Here is an 18,065-nt window from a genome sequence, read left to right as displayed (position 1 = left end):
GTGGCTCAGTCAGTGAAGTGTCTGCCTTCGGCTCAGGTCATGGTCCCAGGATCCTGGGATCGAGCTCCACATCGGCTCCCTGCTCACCGGGGAGCCTGCTTCTCCCTCTCCCTGCCGCTCCCCTTGCTTGTGCGCTCTCTCTGTCAAATAATTAAAATCTTAAAAAAAAAAAAAAAAAGTTCTGAAAGAAGAGTCAGAATGGGGGTAGAAAAATTGAAATTTAAGAAATAAAATGACTGGAATTTTCCAACTTACAGATCCAAGAAGCTCAGTAAACCCTAAAGCAAGATAAAACCATACTTAAGCATATCATAGTTAAAATGCCAAAAAACAAAGAAAAGCAGAAAATCTTGACAGCAGCCAGAGAAAAGGGACAGAGTAAATATATATGGGAACAATGACAAGTCTCAGAGCTGTCTCACAGAAACAGTGGAGACCAGAAAACAATACAAAGACATACTTAAAGAGCTGAAGAAAAAAGAAATGTCAACCCAGAATTCTACATCCAGTGAATACATCCTTTAAAAAAGGGTGAATAAACACATTCAGAAAGCAAATTTGAGAGAATGTGTTGCCAGCCGACCTGCATTAAAAGGATGCTGCAGAATGTTCTTTAGGCTGAAGAGAAAAGGTATCAGAAGGAAACTCAGATCTATAGGAAGGAGAAAAGACAACTGGAAAAGAAAAATCAATTAAAAAAAGGAGGGGGGCACCTGGCTGGCTCAGTTGGCAGAGCATGAGACTCTTGACAGGGTTGTGAGTTCGAGCCCTCGTTGGGTGTGGAGCCTACTTAAAGAGAATAAATAAATTTTAAAAAATGAGTGGGTGACAAAAACTACATTTTTTTTTTTCTTCTCCTAATTACCTTAAGAAACAGCTGTTTCAAGCAAAAATGACACCACCATAAGGTTGGGTTTACAATGTATGTAGAAGCAAAACCTGTGTCCAAAGCAGCACAGAGGATGATGGATAAAGAAAATAATGTGGTTATGTAATGAGATTTATGCAGTGGAAGTAGTTAACTCTCAGGAAGTAGGATATGAGGTGGTAACATACTGAATCTAAGTAGATTTTGCTAACTGAAGGATGCATATTTTTAACCCAGGAGCAACCACTCTTAAAAAATTCAGAGGCATAGCTAAGAAGCCAATCGAGGAAAGAAAATGGAATACTGAATTATATTCAGTTAATCCAAAATTAGCAACAGAGGGAAAAAAAAAAAAAACGAAAGGCCAGTGGAAAACAATAAGGAGGATGGTAGACTTGAACCTAATTATACTTAAAATTACATCAAAAGCAAATGGGCTTTTGGAGAGGCAGTAGCAGGACGAAATAGATGAATGGAAAACAAAGAGCAATATGGCTGACTTAAACCTAACCACACCAACAATTACATCCAAAGTAAGTGAACTAAACATTCCAACTAAAACGCAGAGACTTGTGGGTAACTATATGCTACTCTGCAAGAGATACACTTTAAAGACAAAAACAAGAGCATCATGGCGGAGTAAGACGTCCTTTGTGTACCCCCCGCAGCAACAACAGTTGGGCATCCGTCCACAGATAAGTGTCTGTGATGGGAGCTGTGGGATCCAGCACCATAGGCCCAGGGACCTAAGTGTCTCGCCAACACCTTTATTTTGGCCCATTGGAACTGATTTCAGACTTCTGCCCCCCAGAACTATTGGAGAATAAATTTCTGTTTTAAGCCATCAAGTTGGGTAATGTATTGTAGCAGCCACAGGAAACTAAAACATGACCCAGTGACTTCTTCGCTATGTGCTCTTTGGTTCTAGAATTTCCATTTAGGGGTTTTGTTTGTTTGTTTGTTTGTTTAATATAGTTTCTCAGCTAAGGTACCCTGGTTTTTTTTAGTCATTAAGACCACCATTTCTTTTTACTTCTTTGGGAAGTAGCTGCTTTAACAAAGTCTTTGTTTGGGGCTAAGTTGGGGTTAGTTTCTCTTGAGTATTTTTTTCTGTTTTGACTATGGGTCCCATTTTTTGTATAACATTTTGAATACTTTTGGATTGTGTATTGGATATTGTTGACTGGTTGTTGAGACTCTGAATTCTGTTATCTTCTTACGAATGTTAACTTTTTATTCTAATTGGTGGCCTGTTTATTGGCTGATCATCTTTAACTTCTGTAAGCTTGGTTTTTATCTTTTGTTAGGGTCAGTTTGTGGAAAGCCTAATGTATTTTCCAAGCAGCTCAAACTCTCTGCGACTGTGACTCAACGTCTGTTATAACTGTTGCATGTTTGTTACCACAAACTTTGTGACTTAAAACAGCACACATTTGTATCTCCCAATTTCTGGCGGTCAGAATTCCCTCTTAGCCAAATTCTCTACTCACGGTCCCATAGGGCTGAAATCAAGATGCTAGCCAGGAAAGAAATCTCATCCAAGACTCATGATCCTCATCTAAGATCATTCAGATTGTTGGTAGAATTTGGTTCTTTGTTTTGTGTCTGGTTGAAGCTGGGAGTCACCATTAGGTCTTAGTCATGCGGCCCTCTCACAATATAGCAGCTAACATCTTCAAAGCCAGAGAATCTCTCGAGTCAGCTACAGTGGAGTCTTCTCTAAGGTAACCTGAGAGAGGGAACAAGTATCCTATCCTATTCACAGGTCCCACCCACACTCAAGGGGGAGGGAGTTCTACAAATCACCGGGGATCATCTTTGAATTCTGCCTACAACCTCCAGTCTCTGTCTTTCTAGTGAATCTGGTCTGAGATGGGTTTTAGGGTTTCTCGGGGTGGGTGTAGAGTAGGCCTTACTCAAGGGTAGTGTTTCTCAATCCTTTTGAATTACAGTCCTGCCTAAAAAGCCTTTTTATTTTATTTTTTTAAAGATTTTTAAAATTTATTTATTAGCACAAGCAGGAGGCAGAGGGAGAAGCAGGCTTCCCGCGGAGCAGGGAGCCCGATGTGGGACTCGGTCCCAGGACCCTGGGGTCACGACCCGAGGCCAAGGCAGCCCCTTCACCGACTGAGCCACCCAGGTGCCCCTACTTGCTACATTCTTAATTCTGTGCTAGCCACTTTCCAGGAAGCTTGACGTAGTCTCATTCTGCACATGCGGAGGACTCAGGACCTTCAGGGCACCCCCACCTGGACTCCCGGTGCTCATTTCTGAGCAGCCTGTTCCCAGCGCCTCTGCAGAGTAGGAGTCCCGCGCTGCGGGCGGAGTCGTCACCCAGTGTGGGTGCGGAGGGGAGCGGGCATTCCTAGGGCTCCCCTTCTGAGCTTCCCTGCCGCGGGTCCCTGGGGTCCTACACCTAAGTAAAGGAGCCTCCTCCCCAGCCCCATCTGATGGTCGGGTGTGGCCCCAGAGCTCGTTCAGAAGCTCTTCCTTCATCCTAGCTTGGAGCAGAGGGCAGCCTGACTCCACAGGTTATTACCTTAAGTAATAAAAGTTGAACTTCCTCCAAGGCAACCATTGTTTGTTTGTTTTTTTTAATTTTTAAAGATTTTATTTATTTGAGAGAGAGTGCAAAGCAAGCGAGAGAGAGCGAGAGAGCCAGTGCACGAGCCTGGGAGAGGGGCAGAGGGAGAGGGAGAAGCAGGTTCCCTACTAAGCGGGGAAGCCCCACGCAGGGCTTGATCCCAGGACCCCAGGATCACGACCTGAGCCGAAGGCAGACGCCTAACTGACTGAGCCACCCAGGCGCCCCCAAGGTAACCATTGTTAAAAGCCAACTAAAAGTTTTATTTACTTTTTGAAACCATTTAATTTTTCAATGTCTCTTTATATTAATTTAGATAGTATACATAATAATTTAGAACTAAATGAGAGTAACAGCCAGAATTGAGAGTGTTTGAAATACCATGATCAGATAACTTACATGTTTTAAGAGAATGAACTTTTCCTAAATAAACATCTTTGCTTTTGTTTTTTGTTTTGTTTTTTTTTGTAGAAAACTCAGAGAAAGGTGTTTTGTGGCAAAAGGAAGAAATCAGGAAGTGAAGCCATAGACTCAGGTACAAAATAGTGTTTTATACTTTGTCAAGCATTCAAGAATTTTATTTTAAAAACTTTGTTGTTGTTAAAGTAGTAAATTGTAAGTATATAAAATTGCTACTTTGGAAAGCTAAAAATTTATGATTTTGTCGTAACTGATTTTTACAACATATGTCATGAAAATTTTCAACCTACAACGAAGGTGAATCTTACAATATATATTTATACTCCCAGATTTTATTGTTATACCTGCTTTATCACCTTAATTTTTCATCACACAATGTTGAAACACAGTGTTGAACACATCACATAGTTTTACCTTGAATAGGCTTTTTTTTTCCCCACTTGGCATAACTTTTTTGAGATTCATCCACATTGTTCTGCATTTTTATTGATACAAATAAAAGTTTATTGAAAAATGGGAGGAAAATAAAGCATTTTCTCTCTCTCCTTCCTCTTTCATTTCCTTTTAAGGAATATATTTTAATTATTTTAAGATAATCTTTTAATCTTTCAAAAGATAAGTCATATATGTTTAGAAACATTTGGAAAGTATAGAAAGGAAGATAAAATCACCTACGAATCCCATCACCCAAAAAAGAGCCACCCTGCTTTTTGGTATATACTCTTCTATCCTTTTACTGACACTGCTCACCCCGAATAGGATCCTATCCTTATCATTAGGTATTCTGCAACCCCCTCTTACTGAATGCTTGACCTTTCATCCACATTACTGAGACTAAATCAGCACAGTGGGGAATCTCTATGTGGCCTATTAGGTAGATTAAAATTAAGAAACTATAACAAAGAAGAGCTCGTGACCAGTAAGTAGTGTTGGGTAGCAGCAGACTACGCAGTAAAGGTAGAGCTGGTAGTTGTGAGTCAGTGGTACTTCAGGCTGTGTTGGTAGAAACGGGAGAACCGAGGAGATGGCAGTTAGTGAGCATATAGACGGGGATTTGTGAGATTGGCCTGGCCTGGGGAGAAGTGAGTCCTGTCTCCTCCCATGTGCCTCTTCAACCATAGCTATTTTTGGCAATTTGGTGGGGCAGTTTTTGTTGTAGGCTTTCAGAACCCTGGGCCTAGAGCCAAAATATAATCAGTATATTAAATGGACTTCTCGTAATATTCTAGATATTTCCGACTCTGTACATATTTGGTGTCTGAAAGGAAAGAAAGCCAGTGACATCGCAGAGTTAGATGTCGTTTTGTCTGCATTTGAGAAAACCATCCTAGAGTATAAGTAAGTCTTCTGATGTTGTGATATATGCACCCAATGAATTTTCCTTGAAGCACCACTTTTGCTCATCCCATGGCTCTTGGTGTATTTTCATCATTTAGTTTACCTATTTTTACATTTCCATTATAATTTTTTCTTTAATCCTGTGAATTATTTAGTAGTATGTTTTGGTATGTCCAAATATGTGACTTTTTAATTTATATTTTTGTATTAACCTTGTGTCTTACATATGTCCTGATCAAATTTGATAGACTCGTGATATTTTTTGTAATTTTTAAAAATTTCTTTATGGCCTAGCACATAATCTGTAGGGAATCTAATTATTGGATCTCTGTAGAATCAGTATTATTTTTCCTGATTCTCTTATCAATTTATGCTGTATATATTTAGAGACTATTCTGTTAGTACATCATGTTTAAAATTGCTCTGTCGGGGCTCCTGGGTGGCTCAGTCGTTAAGCGTCTGCCTTTGGCTCAGGTCATGGTCCCAGGGTCCTGGGATCGAGCCCCACATCAGGCTCTCTGCTCCGCGGGAAGCCTGCTTCTCCCTCTCCCACTCCTCGTGCTTGTGTTCCCTCTCTCGCTATGTCTCTCTCTGTCAAATAAAATCTTTAAAAATTAAATAAATAAATAAATAAAATTGCTCTGTCTTGTAGACTGAACATTTTATCCTTCTGTAGTACCCTCTCCATTCCTAAAAATGCTTCTTTTGGTCTTAAAATCTGTTTCATCTGATGCTAGTATTGTGTCACTAGATTTCTTTTGCTAGCATTTGCTAGAACTTACATTCTTTTTACTTCCTTTTATTTCCAGCCTTTGACCTTAAAAATTTTTTTATAAGAAATAGTAAAATTTAGCGGCTCCTGGGTGGCTCAGTTGGTTGAGCGTCTGCCTTCGGCTCAGGTCATGATCCCCAGGGCCTGGCATCAAGCCCTGCATTGGGCTCTCTACTCAGTGGAGAGTCTACTTCTTCCTCTCCCTCTGCCCCTCGTGCTCTCACTCTCTTTCTCTCTCTCAAATAAATAAATGAAATCTTAAAAGAAATAGTAAAATTTGAATCCAGTATGTCCATCTTTGTTGACCTCAGTCCATTTACATTTATTATAATTACCAATATATTTGGAAGAACGTGTTGATACATTGTTTTTACTTCTTTAGATCTCTTTTGTTCTACTTTGGTGTTTTTAATTATAACTTCGTTAAAAAATAGAATTTTTAACTCTCCATTAATAAGCTCTCTTAACTCTTGGTCCCCTCTCTCTTTACCCCTACCCCAGAGATTTTTAATTCTGGGGTAAAATAAATTTTTTCTCTTTTTTAGACAGCAACAACACTTATTAAGGTATTTATCTGATCACCTTTATTTCATACATTTCTTACAACAGTCTCTGGTAATGTATCTTTTCTTATTTGTTTCATCCCAACACTGTTGAATGTGGCTCTTTATGTTGTAAAATTTCTAAATCCTTTGGATTATTTTGGTCATGACATTGAATTTGAATAACAGTTTAGCTGGATATAGTATTCTAGGTTCTAAATCATTTCCTTAAATACTTAGGAATCACTGTTCCTTTGTCTTCTTTTGCATCTAGTGTTGATTTGGAAAATTTGGTGTCTGTCGAAGTCTTATTTATATGTGATCTGCTCTTTCTCTCTAAGCTTTTAGAATATTTTGTCTATGATATCCTTTAATTTCACTATATTGGGTCTGACTTTTCCAGTCTAAGGTGGTTTTTTAATTCCAAAATTAAAAATATTTTTGTTCTAATGTTATATCCTTGTCCTCTGCTGTTTTTCTAGATTTCCTCAGTCTAGAAACTAGAAGTTTGCTAACTTATTTCTCTGATATATCCATTGTGCCATTTATCCCATCTCCTGAGTTCTGTATGTAGCCGTATGACTTTTTGTCTAATATTTCTATTTGGTTCCTTTTATGTCATGTTTTCTGTTGCTACTGTCCTCTTTAGAATATTTATTAGGTTTATTTCAAAATACTGGGTCATCTATTATGAAATACCTGCTTCTCTTAGAATTTCTGATCTAATAGTTTGCTTTCTCTTTGATATAGTTGTGTTCCTCCAGTGTGTTGTTACTCCAACCTATGAGCTCATTCACCCCCGTCTGTCAGCTTCTTTGTCAGACAGACAGTGTATATAAGGGAAGATCAAGCCTTGATTCACATCCGTTCCCAGGAGTACGAGGGATGGGAGCGGATAAGGCCTAGGGTGGGAAGCCTCAGTCACTTATCCCACAAAGTAACCTGTCAGGTCAGGACTTAACCTTAACCCTCTAGAGATAAGTAGCGTTAAGAGCTGCTACACTCCTTAGATTATTGTTCTCCAGCTCCGGGGGTTTGGCAGGGGAAGGCGGAGGAGAAAGCTCCCAAAGGTAGTCTTCATGTTTCTCTCTAGACCCTCAAGCACAGCCCAGGTTTTACTCTTACAGTCACAGGGACAGAGGTCTAAGTGGCTGCAGCTGTGAGGCAGGCACAGCTGTGAGAATCATGCTGGGGAAGAAGCAGAGGCCAACCTTGACCTGTCCTTTCCTATCCCGGGCCACAGCCCCTGCCCTTCTCACCTGTCATGCTACCTCATCATCATCTTTGTGGGAATTGTCTGTTCTTCTGTACTCTATGTTTTTGTTTGGGGTTTTTTTTTTTTTGGTACTGTATGTTCTAAAGCCAGTTTGCTATTAAAATTGGTACAGAAGGTCTCTTCCTATAGACCATCTCTTGACTGTGTTACCCTTTTCCCATTCATAAATCTCTTCAAAAGGAAGAAAAGACTTAGATTTCTGACGTTTGCACAAAATGGCAGTATCTTGCCTTTTAGCATAGTGTTCTTGATATAAGAAATGATTTAGAAGAGGTATAGTATTTTTGTTAGCCTTTTTTTTTTTTTTAATAGGCTCCATGCCCAATGTGGGACTTGAACTCATGACCCTGAGATGAAGAGTTGCATGCACTAGCGACTGAGCCAGCCAGGCACTCCATAGACTTAAAATTATACCCTTGTGTTTTTGTCATACCCCATGATTCTGGTAGCATCTCTGGTCTTGTTTTATTTTCTTAAAGTATTCTCAACCACATGAAAAGTTTTGTTCTTTCAAAATCAAATTAACTATTGAAGGGTGTGCTATTTTTATTTTATTTTTTTTAAAGATTTTATTTATTTATTTGACAGAGAGAGAGAGAACAAGTAGGCAGAGAGGCAGGCAGAGGGAGAGGGAGAAGCAGGCTTCCTGCGGAGCAGGGAGCCCGATGCAGGGCTCGTCCCAGGACCCCAGGATCATGACCTGAGCCGAAGGCAGCCGCTTAACCAACTGAGCCACCCAGGCGCCCCGAAGGGTGTGCTATTTTTAATACGCCGTATCTGGAACTCACCACCTGAATAATTTGTTAAACTTACAGATTGTAAGTAGTTTACCAATGTATATATAAGTAGGGAAGTATGCCATGAAATGCAAACATTACAAACAGGCTATTTTATAACTGATTCAATTAGTTATTTGTAGGGAATTGACCAAATTTTTAAGATACTAGAATTTGAAAAAGTTGTGTCTGGCTATCGTATGTAGACCACCACCATTTTGGTTGGTATAGTCTACCAGTTTATCATCATTGTAAGCCATATGCAGAAAGACCTAATCAGTTTTCCTAATTTTTTATGTGTTTTTAACATCTTAAAATCATGATTTCATATTTATATTAGAAATACCTTTATTAGATAGAGCTGATATATTTTTAATTGTGAATTTTTTTATTTTTAAAATTTATTTAAAATTTTTTAATTTTTATTTTATTTATCTTATTTTTTATTTATTTTTAAATGTGCATTTATATACCATAAAATTTACCATCTTAACCATTTTTAAGTATACATTTCAGTAGTGTTAAGTACTTGGTTTGCTTTCTCAAGATTGTTTTAGCTATTTGGTGTCCTTTGATATTCCATATGAAGTTTAGGATTTTTTTTTTTCTATTTCTGCAAAAAATGCTATTGGGAATTTGGTAGTTATTGCATTGTATCTATAGACTGCTTTAGGTAGTATGGACATTTTAATAGTATTAAGGCTTCCAGTCCATGAACTTGGGATGTTTTTCCTTTTATTTGTATCTCCCAATTTCTTTCAACAATTTTTTTATTGTTTTCAATGTTTTTTTTTCCTCCTTGGTTAAGTTTATTTTTAAGTTTTTTTTTTTTTTTTTTTTGATGCTATTGTAAATGGGATTGTTTTCTTAATTACTTTTTTGGATTGTTCATTGTTAGTATATAGAAATGCAACTGTTCTCTGTGTGCTTTTTGTATCCTGCAATCTTGCTGAATTTGTTTATTCTAACAGTTTTTGTGTGTGTGTGGAATCTTCAGGATTTTCTACATATAAAATCATGTCCTCTGTAACAGAGGTAACTTACTTCTTCCTTTCCAATTTGGATACCGTATAGTTATTTTTCTTACCTAATTGCTTTGGCTAGTATTCCCAGTACTGTGTTGAATAGAAATGGCAAGTGAGGCATCCCCACTTTGTTCCTGATCTGAGAGCAATAGCTTTTAACTTTTCACCTTTGATTATGATGTTAGCTGTAGGCTTTTCATGTATGGCCTTTATATTGATGTAATTTCCTTCTATTCATAGTTTGTTGAGAGTTTTTATCATGAAATGGTGTTGGATTTTGTCAAATGCTTTTTCCTTTATCAGTTGAGATGATCATGTGGCTTTTGTCCTTCATTCTGTTATTGTGTGTTACACTGATTGTAGTTTGTATGCTGAACTATCCTTGCATTCCAGAAATCTACTTTCTTGTGATATATAATCATTTAAATGTGTTGTTGAATTTCCTTTTTGAGTATTTTGTTGGGGAGTTTTGTATCAATAAGGATGTTGGTCTCTCGTTTTCTTTTCTTGTAGTATCTTTGTCTGATTTTGATAAGGGTAATACCAGCCTCATAAAATAAGTTTGGAAATGTTTCCCCACCACCCTACTCCCGGCACTCTTAAATTTCTTGGAAGAGTTTGGGAGGGATTGTTTATTCTTCTTGAAATATTTGGTAGAATTCTCCAGTGAAACCATCCGGTTTCACTGGGTCTTAAATGGGAGGTTTTTGATCAGTTATTCAGTCTACTTTTATGAACTGTAGGTTTGAACATATTTTTTATTTCTTCCTGATTCAGTCTTGGCAGGTTTTATGTTCTTAGGATTTCTGCATTTCGTCAAGGTTACCCAATTTGTGGGCTTATAATTGTTCACAGCAGTCTCTTAAGAGCCTTTTTACCTCTGTGGCATCAATTGTAATGCCTGTTGTTTCATTTTTTGAGTCTTCTCTCTTTTTTTCTTTGTCTAAGGATTGGTCAGTTTTGTTGATCTTTTCAAAAAACCCTTAGGTTCATTAATTTTTTCCTGTTTCTCATTTCGTTTATTTCTGCTCTAATCTTTACTGTTCCTTCATTATGCTATCGTTGAGTTTGATCTTTTTCTAGTTCCTTGAGGTGTAAAGTTAGGTTGTTGATTTGAAGTATTTCTTCTTCTTTTTTTTAATGTAGGTATTTATTGCTATCAAATTCTCTCTTAGAACTGCTTTTGCTGCATCCCATAAGTGTTGGTACATTTTGTTTTTGTTTGTTCCAAGATATTTTCTAATTTCCCTTGTTATTTCTTGTTTGAACAATTGGTAGTTGAAGAGTGTGTTGTTTAATTTCCACGTATTTGTGAGTTTTCTGGGTTTCCTTTTGCTGTTGATTTCTAGTTTTGTTCCACTGTGGTCTGAAAAGATACTCAGTATGATTTCAGTCGTATTAAGTTGGTTAAGACTTATTTTGTCACCTAACGTGGGATCTGTCTTGGAGAATGTTCCATGTGCATTTCAGAAGAATGTGGATTCTGTTACTGGGTGGAATGTTCTGTGTAGGTTTATTAGATCCAGTTGGTTTATAGTTTTGTTCAAATCCTGTTTCCTTATTGAGCTGTTGTCTGGTTGCTGTATTACTGAAAGTGAGGTATTGAAATCATCTACTCTTACTGTGTTACTGCCTGCTTTCCCCTTCAATCCTGTTAATTCAGAATTGTTGAATTGCTCCAGTGTTGGGTGCACATGTAACTTTTATTTCTTTCTGGTGAATTGACCCTTTTATCATTACATAATATCCTTCTTTTGTGACTATTTTTGAATTAGTCTGTTTTGTCTGATGTAAGTATGGTCACCATTGCTCTCTTTTGGTTACCATTTGCTGGAGTATCTTTTTCACATTCAGCCTGTGTATTTCCTTATACCTAACTAAAATGAGTCTCTTGTAGACAGCATGTAGTTGGATCTTTTTTTTTAAATCCAATCAGCCACTCTGATGTCTTTTGATTGGGGAATTCCTGATAGTGACAGACTTAATACTGAAGTCTATTGTTTTCTCTAAGTCTTATAGTTATTTTGTCCTTCTTTTCGAAAAGTCTCTTGTCACCTTCCTTTGTGTTTCGTTGATTTTTTTTTTTTTTTTTTGTAGTGGCATGTCTTGATTCTCTATTCTTTTGTGCTTCTATAGATTTTGTGTGTGCATGTGTGCTTACAATGGGGATGACATAAATCATCTTATAGCAGTCTGCTTTAAAATGTTAACTTGACCTCAATCACCTACAAAGGCTCTACTCCTTTGTCTTCCTCCCCCACCATATGGGGATAACACTTTGTTATTGATGTCACAGATTTTACCTTTGTATATTGTTACCATTGACACAGTTTCATAGTTATTTTTTATGCTTTTATCTTTTAAATTCTGTATCAGTATGAAAAGTGATTTATGCATCACTATCACAGTATTATGGGGTTCTGTATTCATCTGTATATTTGCCTTTACCAGAGACCTTTATATTTTCATAGGTCTTTGTGTTATTGTCTAGTATCCTTTTGTTTCAACTTGAAGGACTCCCTTTAGTAATTCTTATAAGGCAGGTCTGGTAATGATGAACCCAGCCTCTGTTTATCTGGGAAAGTCTTTATTTCTCCTTGATTTTGGAAGGATAATTCTGCCAGGTATAGTATTTTTGGATGGCACTTTTTTTCTTTCAGTGCTTTGTATAGATCATCCCACCCTTCTGTCCTGTAATGTCTCTGCTGAGAATGACAATGACTGACAATGTTATGGGAGTTCCCTTGTATATGACAAGTTGCTTTTCTCTTGCTACCTTCTATTTTTGCCTTTGAATTTGGACAGTTTGAATATAATGTGTGTCAGGGTGGGCCTCTCTGGGTTCCTCTTAGCTGAGGTCTTTTGAGCTTTCTGAATTTGGGTGTCCATTTCCATCCTCAGATTTGGGAAGTTTGGGGCCATTATTTCTTCAAATAAGTTCCTTGCTCCTTCTCTCCCTCCTCTTTGGGGATACCCATAACACACATAATGGTGTATCGAATGGTTCCCATAAGTCCCATACACTGTTCTCCACTTCATTCTTTTTTTTATTTTTCCAATTTGATAATTTCAAATGACTCATTCTTGAGTTTGCCGTTTCTTTTCTCTGCTTGATCAAATCTGCTGTGAACCCATCTAGTGAATTTTTCAATTGTCATTGTATTATTCAGCTCCAGATTTTGATTCTTTTTATAAGTTCTTTGTTGATATTTTCCTTTTGTTCATGCATCATTTTCCTGATGTAGTTTTAGTTATTCATCTGTGTTTTCTTGTAACACATTGAGCTTCATTAAGATGATTATTTTTGACTTCTTTGTTAGCCAATTCACAGGTCTCCATTTCTTTATTTAGGGTCTATTTCTGGGGATTTTTCCCCCACTTGAATGAGTTATGTTTTCTTGTTTCTTCTAGTGCCTTGTTATTTTTTGCTGTGTTTTGTACATTTAAAAAGCAGCCACCCCTCCCCATCTTTACACTGGATTTGTACAGGGGAAGACCTTTGCCAATCAGCCTGGGTGGTCCCTCAGTCCTTTTCTGGGGATGTATCTTCTTTGGGCTTGTGCATGTGATTCCCCAACTAGAGAGGTTTGTTTCTTTCTTTTTTAGGGATTTGTAATCTCTAAAGACTAGAGCTCCCTCTGGTGTCTCTCTGTGGTACTGTGGGTTCTCTCGTGCTGCAACAAGCTGCTGAACTCCTTTTTCATCCTTTTTCATCTCTCTGACCAAAGGCATCCAAACTATTTCAGTTCCCACCATTGCGTCTGCGTCGGGTGACGCAGAAACCATTCCAAACGTTGGATAACCTTCTGCTCTTCTCTTTCCCTCCCAAGGGAGAAGGTGCGAGCTGGGCTATTTGTCCCGATCCCCTGTGGGTAGCATTGCAGCTTCTGTTACTACAGCAGTCGCTGAACTCTTGTCTCCAATGGCAACCAGGCATCCCACGTATGCCGCTTCCGTTAGCATTCCAGATCAGGCGCGGTGGAAGGGAGTTCCTGGGGCAGCCCCCTGAAAAGCCAGAACCTTGGACACACGTTCCACTCTTTCTTTCCCAAGGGAGAAACCATGTGCGGAGCTTCTTGATTGAACCAAGCTGTGCTGGCTTGGGAGATGGGCTGTCCAAGTTGATATGAAACCGCTTTTCTTACCTATTTCAGTAGGACTGTTTCTGACTTTGAACTTGCCTGCAACTTCTTAATTGGTTTCTGGGATTCGGACAAGGCCTTTTGGGATGTAATATAGTGGTTAGGTTGGCTTCCCTGTGCAGGGAATCTGGCCTGGGGCTTCCTATTCCACTATCTTGCTGATGTCACTAGAAATACCTTTTAACACTCTTTTTTGATAAGACCTTTTACAAAGATCTGTATTCGAAAGTACAGGCCTTCTCTTGTGTTATGCTTAGCTCGGTCCCCTTCTCCTGAGTGACTTTTTTTGCTCATGGATTTCCCCCCAAGAAACCATTTTCTAATTACCTGTCACTTCTACAAAATATTTATTCCTTTCGATTAAAAGGTATCCTAGGGCGCCGAGGCTGAGTAGGGGGTTAGCTGCTGTCCTGGAAGATGGCGGCCGCCACTGCACACCAGGGGTCTGCCATGCGGCCCTGATTGCGCCAGACTGGGAGCCTTGGGCCCTCTTCTGATGATGGGGACCGGAACCAGTTTGTTAGGGTCAGCTTTGTAAGGTTTTGAAGAACTGGGCTTGTGGCTGCTTCAGTCCAGCTGGCTTCTCCATACTTGTTGGCTAGTCCAGGTGTGTTACATAAGTAATCCTGCAGCTGTTGGCAGGCGGGGGGGCTGAAGTCTGCTGCTCGTTGGATCGGGTGGCAGGAAAGGACGGGGACTGGCTGTACACCTTTCTACGTCGCTTGCCTTCACCTGTGGACATGGCCAGTGGCAGGGAGTGAAGCTGACCACATACCTGAAGGTTTAGGGGAAATATTTCCTGTTCCTTCTCTTTTGTTGAGGCTGTTTCCAGTATTTTTTTTTTTAAGATTTTATTTATTTATTTATTAGAGAGCGAGCGAGAAACAGCATGAGCAGGGAGAGGGTCAGAGGGAGAAGTAGGCTCCCTGCTGAGCCGGGAGCCCGATGTGGGACTCGACTCGATCCCAGGACTCCAGAATCATGACCCGAGCCGAAGGCACCCACTCAACCAACTGAGCCACCCAGGCGCCCTCCAGTATTTTTTTTTTTTTTTTTTTAAGATTTTTTTATTTGAGAGAGAGCGAGCTTGAGCCCAGTTGGGGGACAGAGGGAGAGAAAGTAGTCTCCCCACTGAGCAGGGAGCCTGATGACAGGACTCGATCCCAGGACCGCAGGATCCCAGGAGATCAGGACCTGAGCAGAAGGCAGCCGCCTAACCGACTGAGCCACCCAGGCGCCCCTCCAGTATATTTTTTAAGCCTGAAAAATATCTCTAGCCCTGCCATCTTAGATATTCAAAATGGGTGTATGCCAAATCATGGTTTGTTGATGTGCTAAGCAAATGAAACACACCTTTCAAAATCCTTTATATGATACCTAGTTTGATCTTTTTTTTCTTGCTATAGACAAAAAGTAGAATCTAAAATTTGTAAGGAAGCCATCAAAAAATTTCATTCTAATATGAAAGAAGAACTCATCAAAATGGTAAGTTCCTTGACATAAATTTGTTGGTCTAAATTTGGTTTGCTTATCCTGAGGCAGCGTATGGTTATCTTAGAAAAGATTGCCTTTGCTGGCAACGTGGGAAAGGGCTCATTAGAACTGTTTGTGTTTCACAGGTTGTTTTTCAACTAAATGCAATATATTGTGAGTTAATAAACATTTTAATTTTGGAAAATGCACACAAATATTTATTTTTTCTTTTGTGCAGCTTAAAGAAGTCCAGATGTCAAAAACTCTGAAAAGGAAGAACACAAAGGTAAATGCCATGTGTTATTAGAAGCATACAGTCCCGTAGAACACTGACCCGTGCAGGGCTAAGTAACACCCTGACGCTGGGTTTCAGGACCTTCGCTTTGTCGAAGTTGTTTTTTCTTAGTCAGGCTTTTATTTGGTTGGTCTTGTGGTTGTGTACTATTAATGCATGCTAAGGGATGGGGATCCCAATCAAGCCCCAAATAACCACTTCCGTGCTATTAAGTAACTAATAACTATATAAGTAATATATATTTATTGCTTTTGTGGCTGTCAAAGAGTAAGACCTTTTAGAATAAAGAACTGTCCCATGTCTCAAGGGGCAGCCCAGGAAGAATACTGCATTAAGGGCGAGGCGACCTCATTTCTTGTCCTGGTTCTGCTACTTTGATGTTTTCCCACCTTCTTGGAAACTGTACCACTGGGATATGTGAGGAGGAACGAGCCAGTGAATGCCGGGCCTTACTTCCCCATCGGTGTGTGGGTGGACCAGATGACCTCTGAGCTCCACACTTGCAGGAATCCAGGAATGGAAGAGCAGCTCCCCCTCCACGTTTATAATAGAAATGGAGGTGAAAGACATATATTTTTGTTTCAGTGATTACAGGCCGCCTTTGCTGGGTTTTTTTCCTTCAGTTTTATTGTCCTCCTGGTCAACCCTGCATTGCTTACAAGGGAACGGTCTGAATGTCCAGCCGTGGAATAGTCTGGTAGTCCCTAAAAGTGATGGCTGAGATAATTTGTTATGTGGAAATACTCTTTTAAAATACGGATTGGATCAGGGCACTCGCCTGCTTTAGTATTTTCCTAGCGTACCTACCTAAAATCCCAACTCCTTACTTGATTGCCCACAGGGTTGTAAAGACCTGGGCCCTGCTTCCTCTTCAGAGTTGTCCTGGAGTAAATGCCCTGCTGTTCCCATTCTTCAGTGTGCCCTGTTCTTTCCCTTGGCAGCACGCCTCACGAGTTGTAGTTAGGTCAGGTCTGTGTGCAGCGCCGGTCTTCCCTTTAGACCACAGTTCCATGCGGGGGACAGTGGAGTCTCTTTTCCACGCCATTTCTAACACCTGGTACGGGGTGGCTAGCAGTGCTCGGACATTTAAGGCGTTACTTTAACCAATTATTTTATTACTTCAGATTATTTCAGATACTGAAAAGAAAAGGCAACGTTTGCTTCAACTCCAGGATGAACTGCTTTGGTAAGATGATGTGTCAGACCCCTCTGAGAGCCTACCTGGGAGGATTTAATTACAGTCCGTTGTGGGGGCTGCTAACCTCTGCTGTATTATAGTGCAGTCCCAGGTTTTCTTTGTGCCTGGAAACTCCGTGACGGTGATCGTGCTGCCGAGCTGGAGCTTTTGGCAGAGGAGAAGCCAGCACCGGGCTCTCTGCCATCAGATCTCTCAGCTCCGGCCTACGAGGCAGCCCAGTCAGAGGCTCGGTGCACAGGCTCTGGGACTAGATGCCTGGCTTTGAACACAGGGCCAGCCATTCAGCGGCTGTGCAGGCTCGGGCAGGCTAGTTACCCCCCCAGGGCCTCGGTTCCTCATTGGAAACGAGCACAAGGCCCCCCCTCCCAGGGTGCTGGGAGGATTAAATGCACGAACAGACACAAAGCGCTTCACGGTGGCTGGCGTGCAGTTGGCGCCGGTGCTGCTGGTCCTTGTGAACGGGTCATCGGCCTGGGGCTCGCGTGAGCGCGCTCCCGCGTGCGGGGCTGGGAGAGGGGCCAGGGCTGCCCCCGCGGTGGGGTTCGGGCGCCGGGAGCACAGAGGGGTTGTGGGGCGCCTTCCGTGCGGCCAGGACGACGGTGCGAGCTGAGGGGTAGGGGAGCAGGTCCGCTCTGTGCTCCGAGGCGTTGCAAAACGGGGCGAGACAGGGGAATTACCAGAAAAGACCGCCTGTAAGTACAGTGCCGAGTCAAGAGGCCAGAAAGGTTCGGAAGAGGGCGAGCTCCCCATGCGGGCTGTGGTGCAGCGCTGGCCGGGGCAGAGCGGGGCAGAGCGGGGCAGAGCTCCCCCGGGCTCCGGCCTAAGGAAAACGTGCCAACGAGCCTCCCGGGTGTGCTGCGCGCTGGCCTACACGCTTTATATATGCGCTCCTTGTCCTCATAGTCCTGGGAGGGGGGGTCACGATGGCTGCTTCGTCAGAATCGGGCATTTTATTTATTTATTTATTTATTTTAAAGATTTTATTTATTTGAGACAGAATGAGAGGGAGAGAGCACATGAGAGGGGGGAGGGTCAGAGGGAGAAGCAGGCTCCCCGCGGAGCGGGGAGCCCGATGCGGGACTCGATCCCGGGACTCCAGGATCATGACCTGAGCCGAAGGCAGTCGCTTAACCGACTGAGCCACCCAGGCGCCCAGATTCGGGCATTTTAAAGACCAGCCTCTTGGTTCCTTTTCTAGATATAATTCTAGGTGTTGTAAAGTGCATCTTGAGAGGGCCTAGAAAGAAAACTCTGGTGTGTCGTTATTCTGACTTGACGTGTGGAAGACCTCAGGCCTGGGGGAGAGGTACTTACCCACAGTCCCCCCCCCCCCCCCCCCCCCCCCCCCCCCCCCCC

The 18,065-nt window shown here is 41.0% G+C and overlaps 1 protein-coding gene across 1 annotated transcript in view; it reads left to right on the top strand.

The window, feature by feature from the left end:
• The window catches only part of CENPU (centromere protein U), a 35,484-nt gene that overhangs the window by 14,448 nt on the left and 2,971 nt on the right, over window positions 1-18,065 (top strand). The window contains exons 7-11 of the mRNA XM_044911706.1: window positions 3,924-3,987; window positions 5,102-5,210; window positions 15,150-15,228; window positions 15,455-15,502; window positions 16,636-16,697. Coding sequence (XP_044767641.1) covers window positions 3,924-3,987; window positions 5,102-5,210; window positions 15,150-15,228; window positions 15,455-15,502; window positions 16,636-16,697 — 362 coding nt within the window. The remainder of the gene's footprint in view (window positions 1-3,923; window positions 3,988-5,101; window positions 5,211-15,149; window positions 15,229-15,454; window positions 15,503-16,635; window positions 16,698-18,065) is intronic.

Source organism: Neomonachus schauinslandi, chromosome 2, assembly GCF_002201575.2.
Source record: "Neomonachus schauinslandi chromosome 2, ASM220157v2, whole genome shotgun sequence".
NCBI classification, from domain to species: domain Eukaryota; kingdom Metazoa; phylum Chordata; class Mammalia; order Carnivora; family Phocidae; genus Neomonachus; species Neomonachus schauinslandi.
Note: the sequence above shows the minus strand (reverse complement) of the source record. Positions and strands in the feature narration are given on the sequence as shown.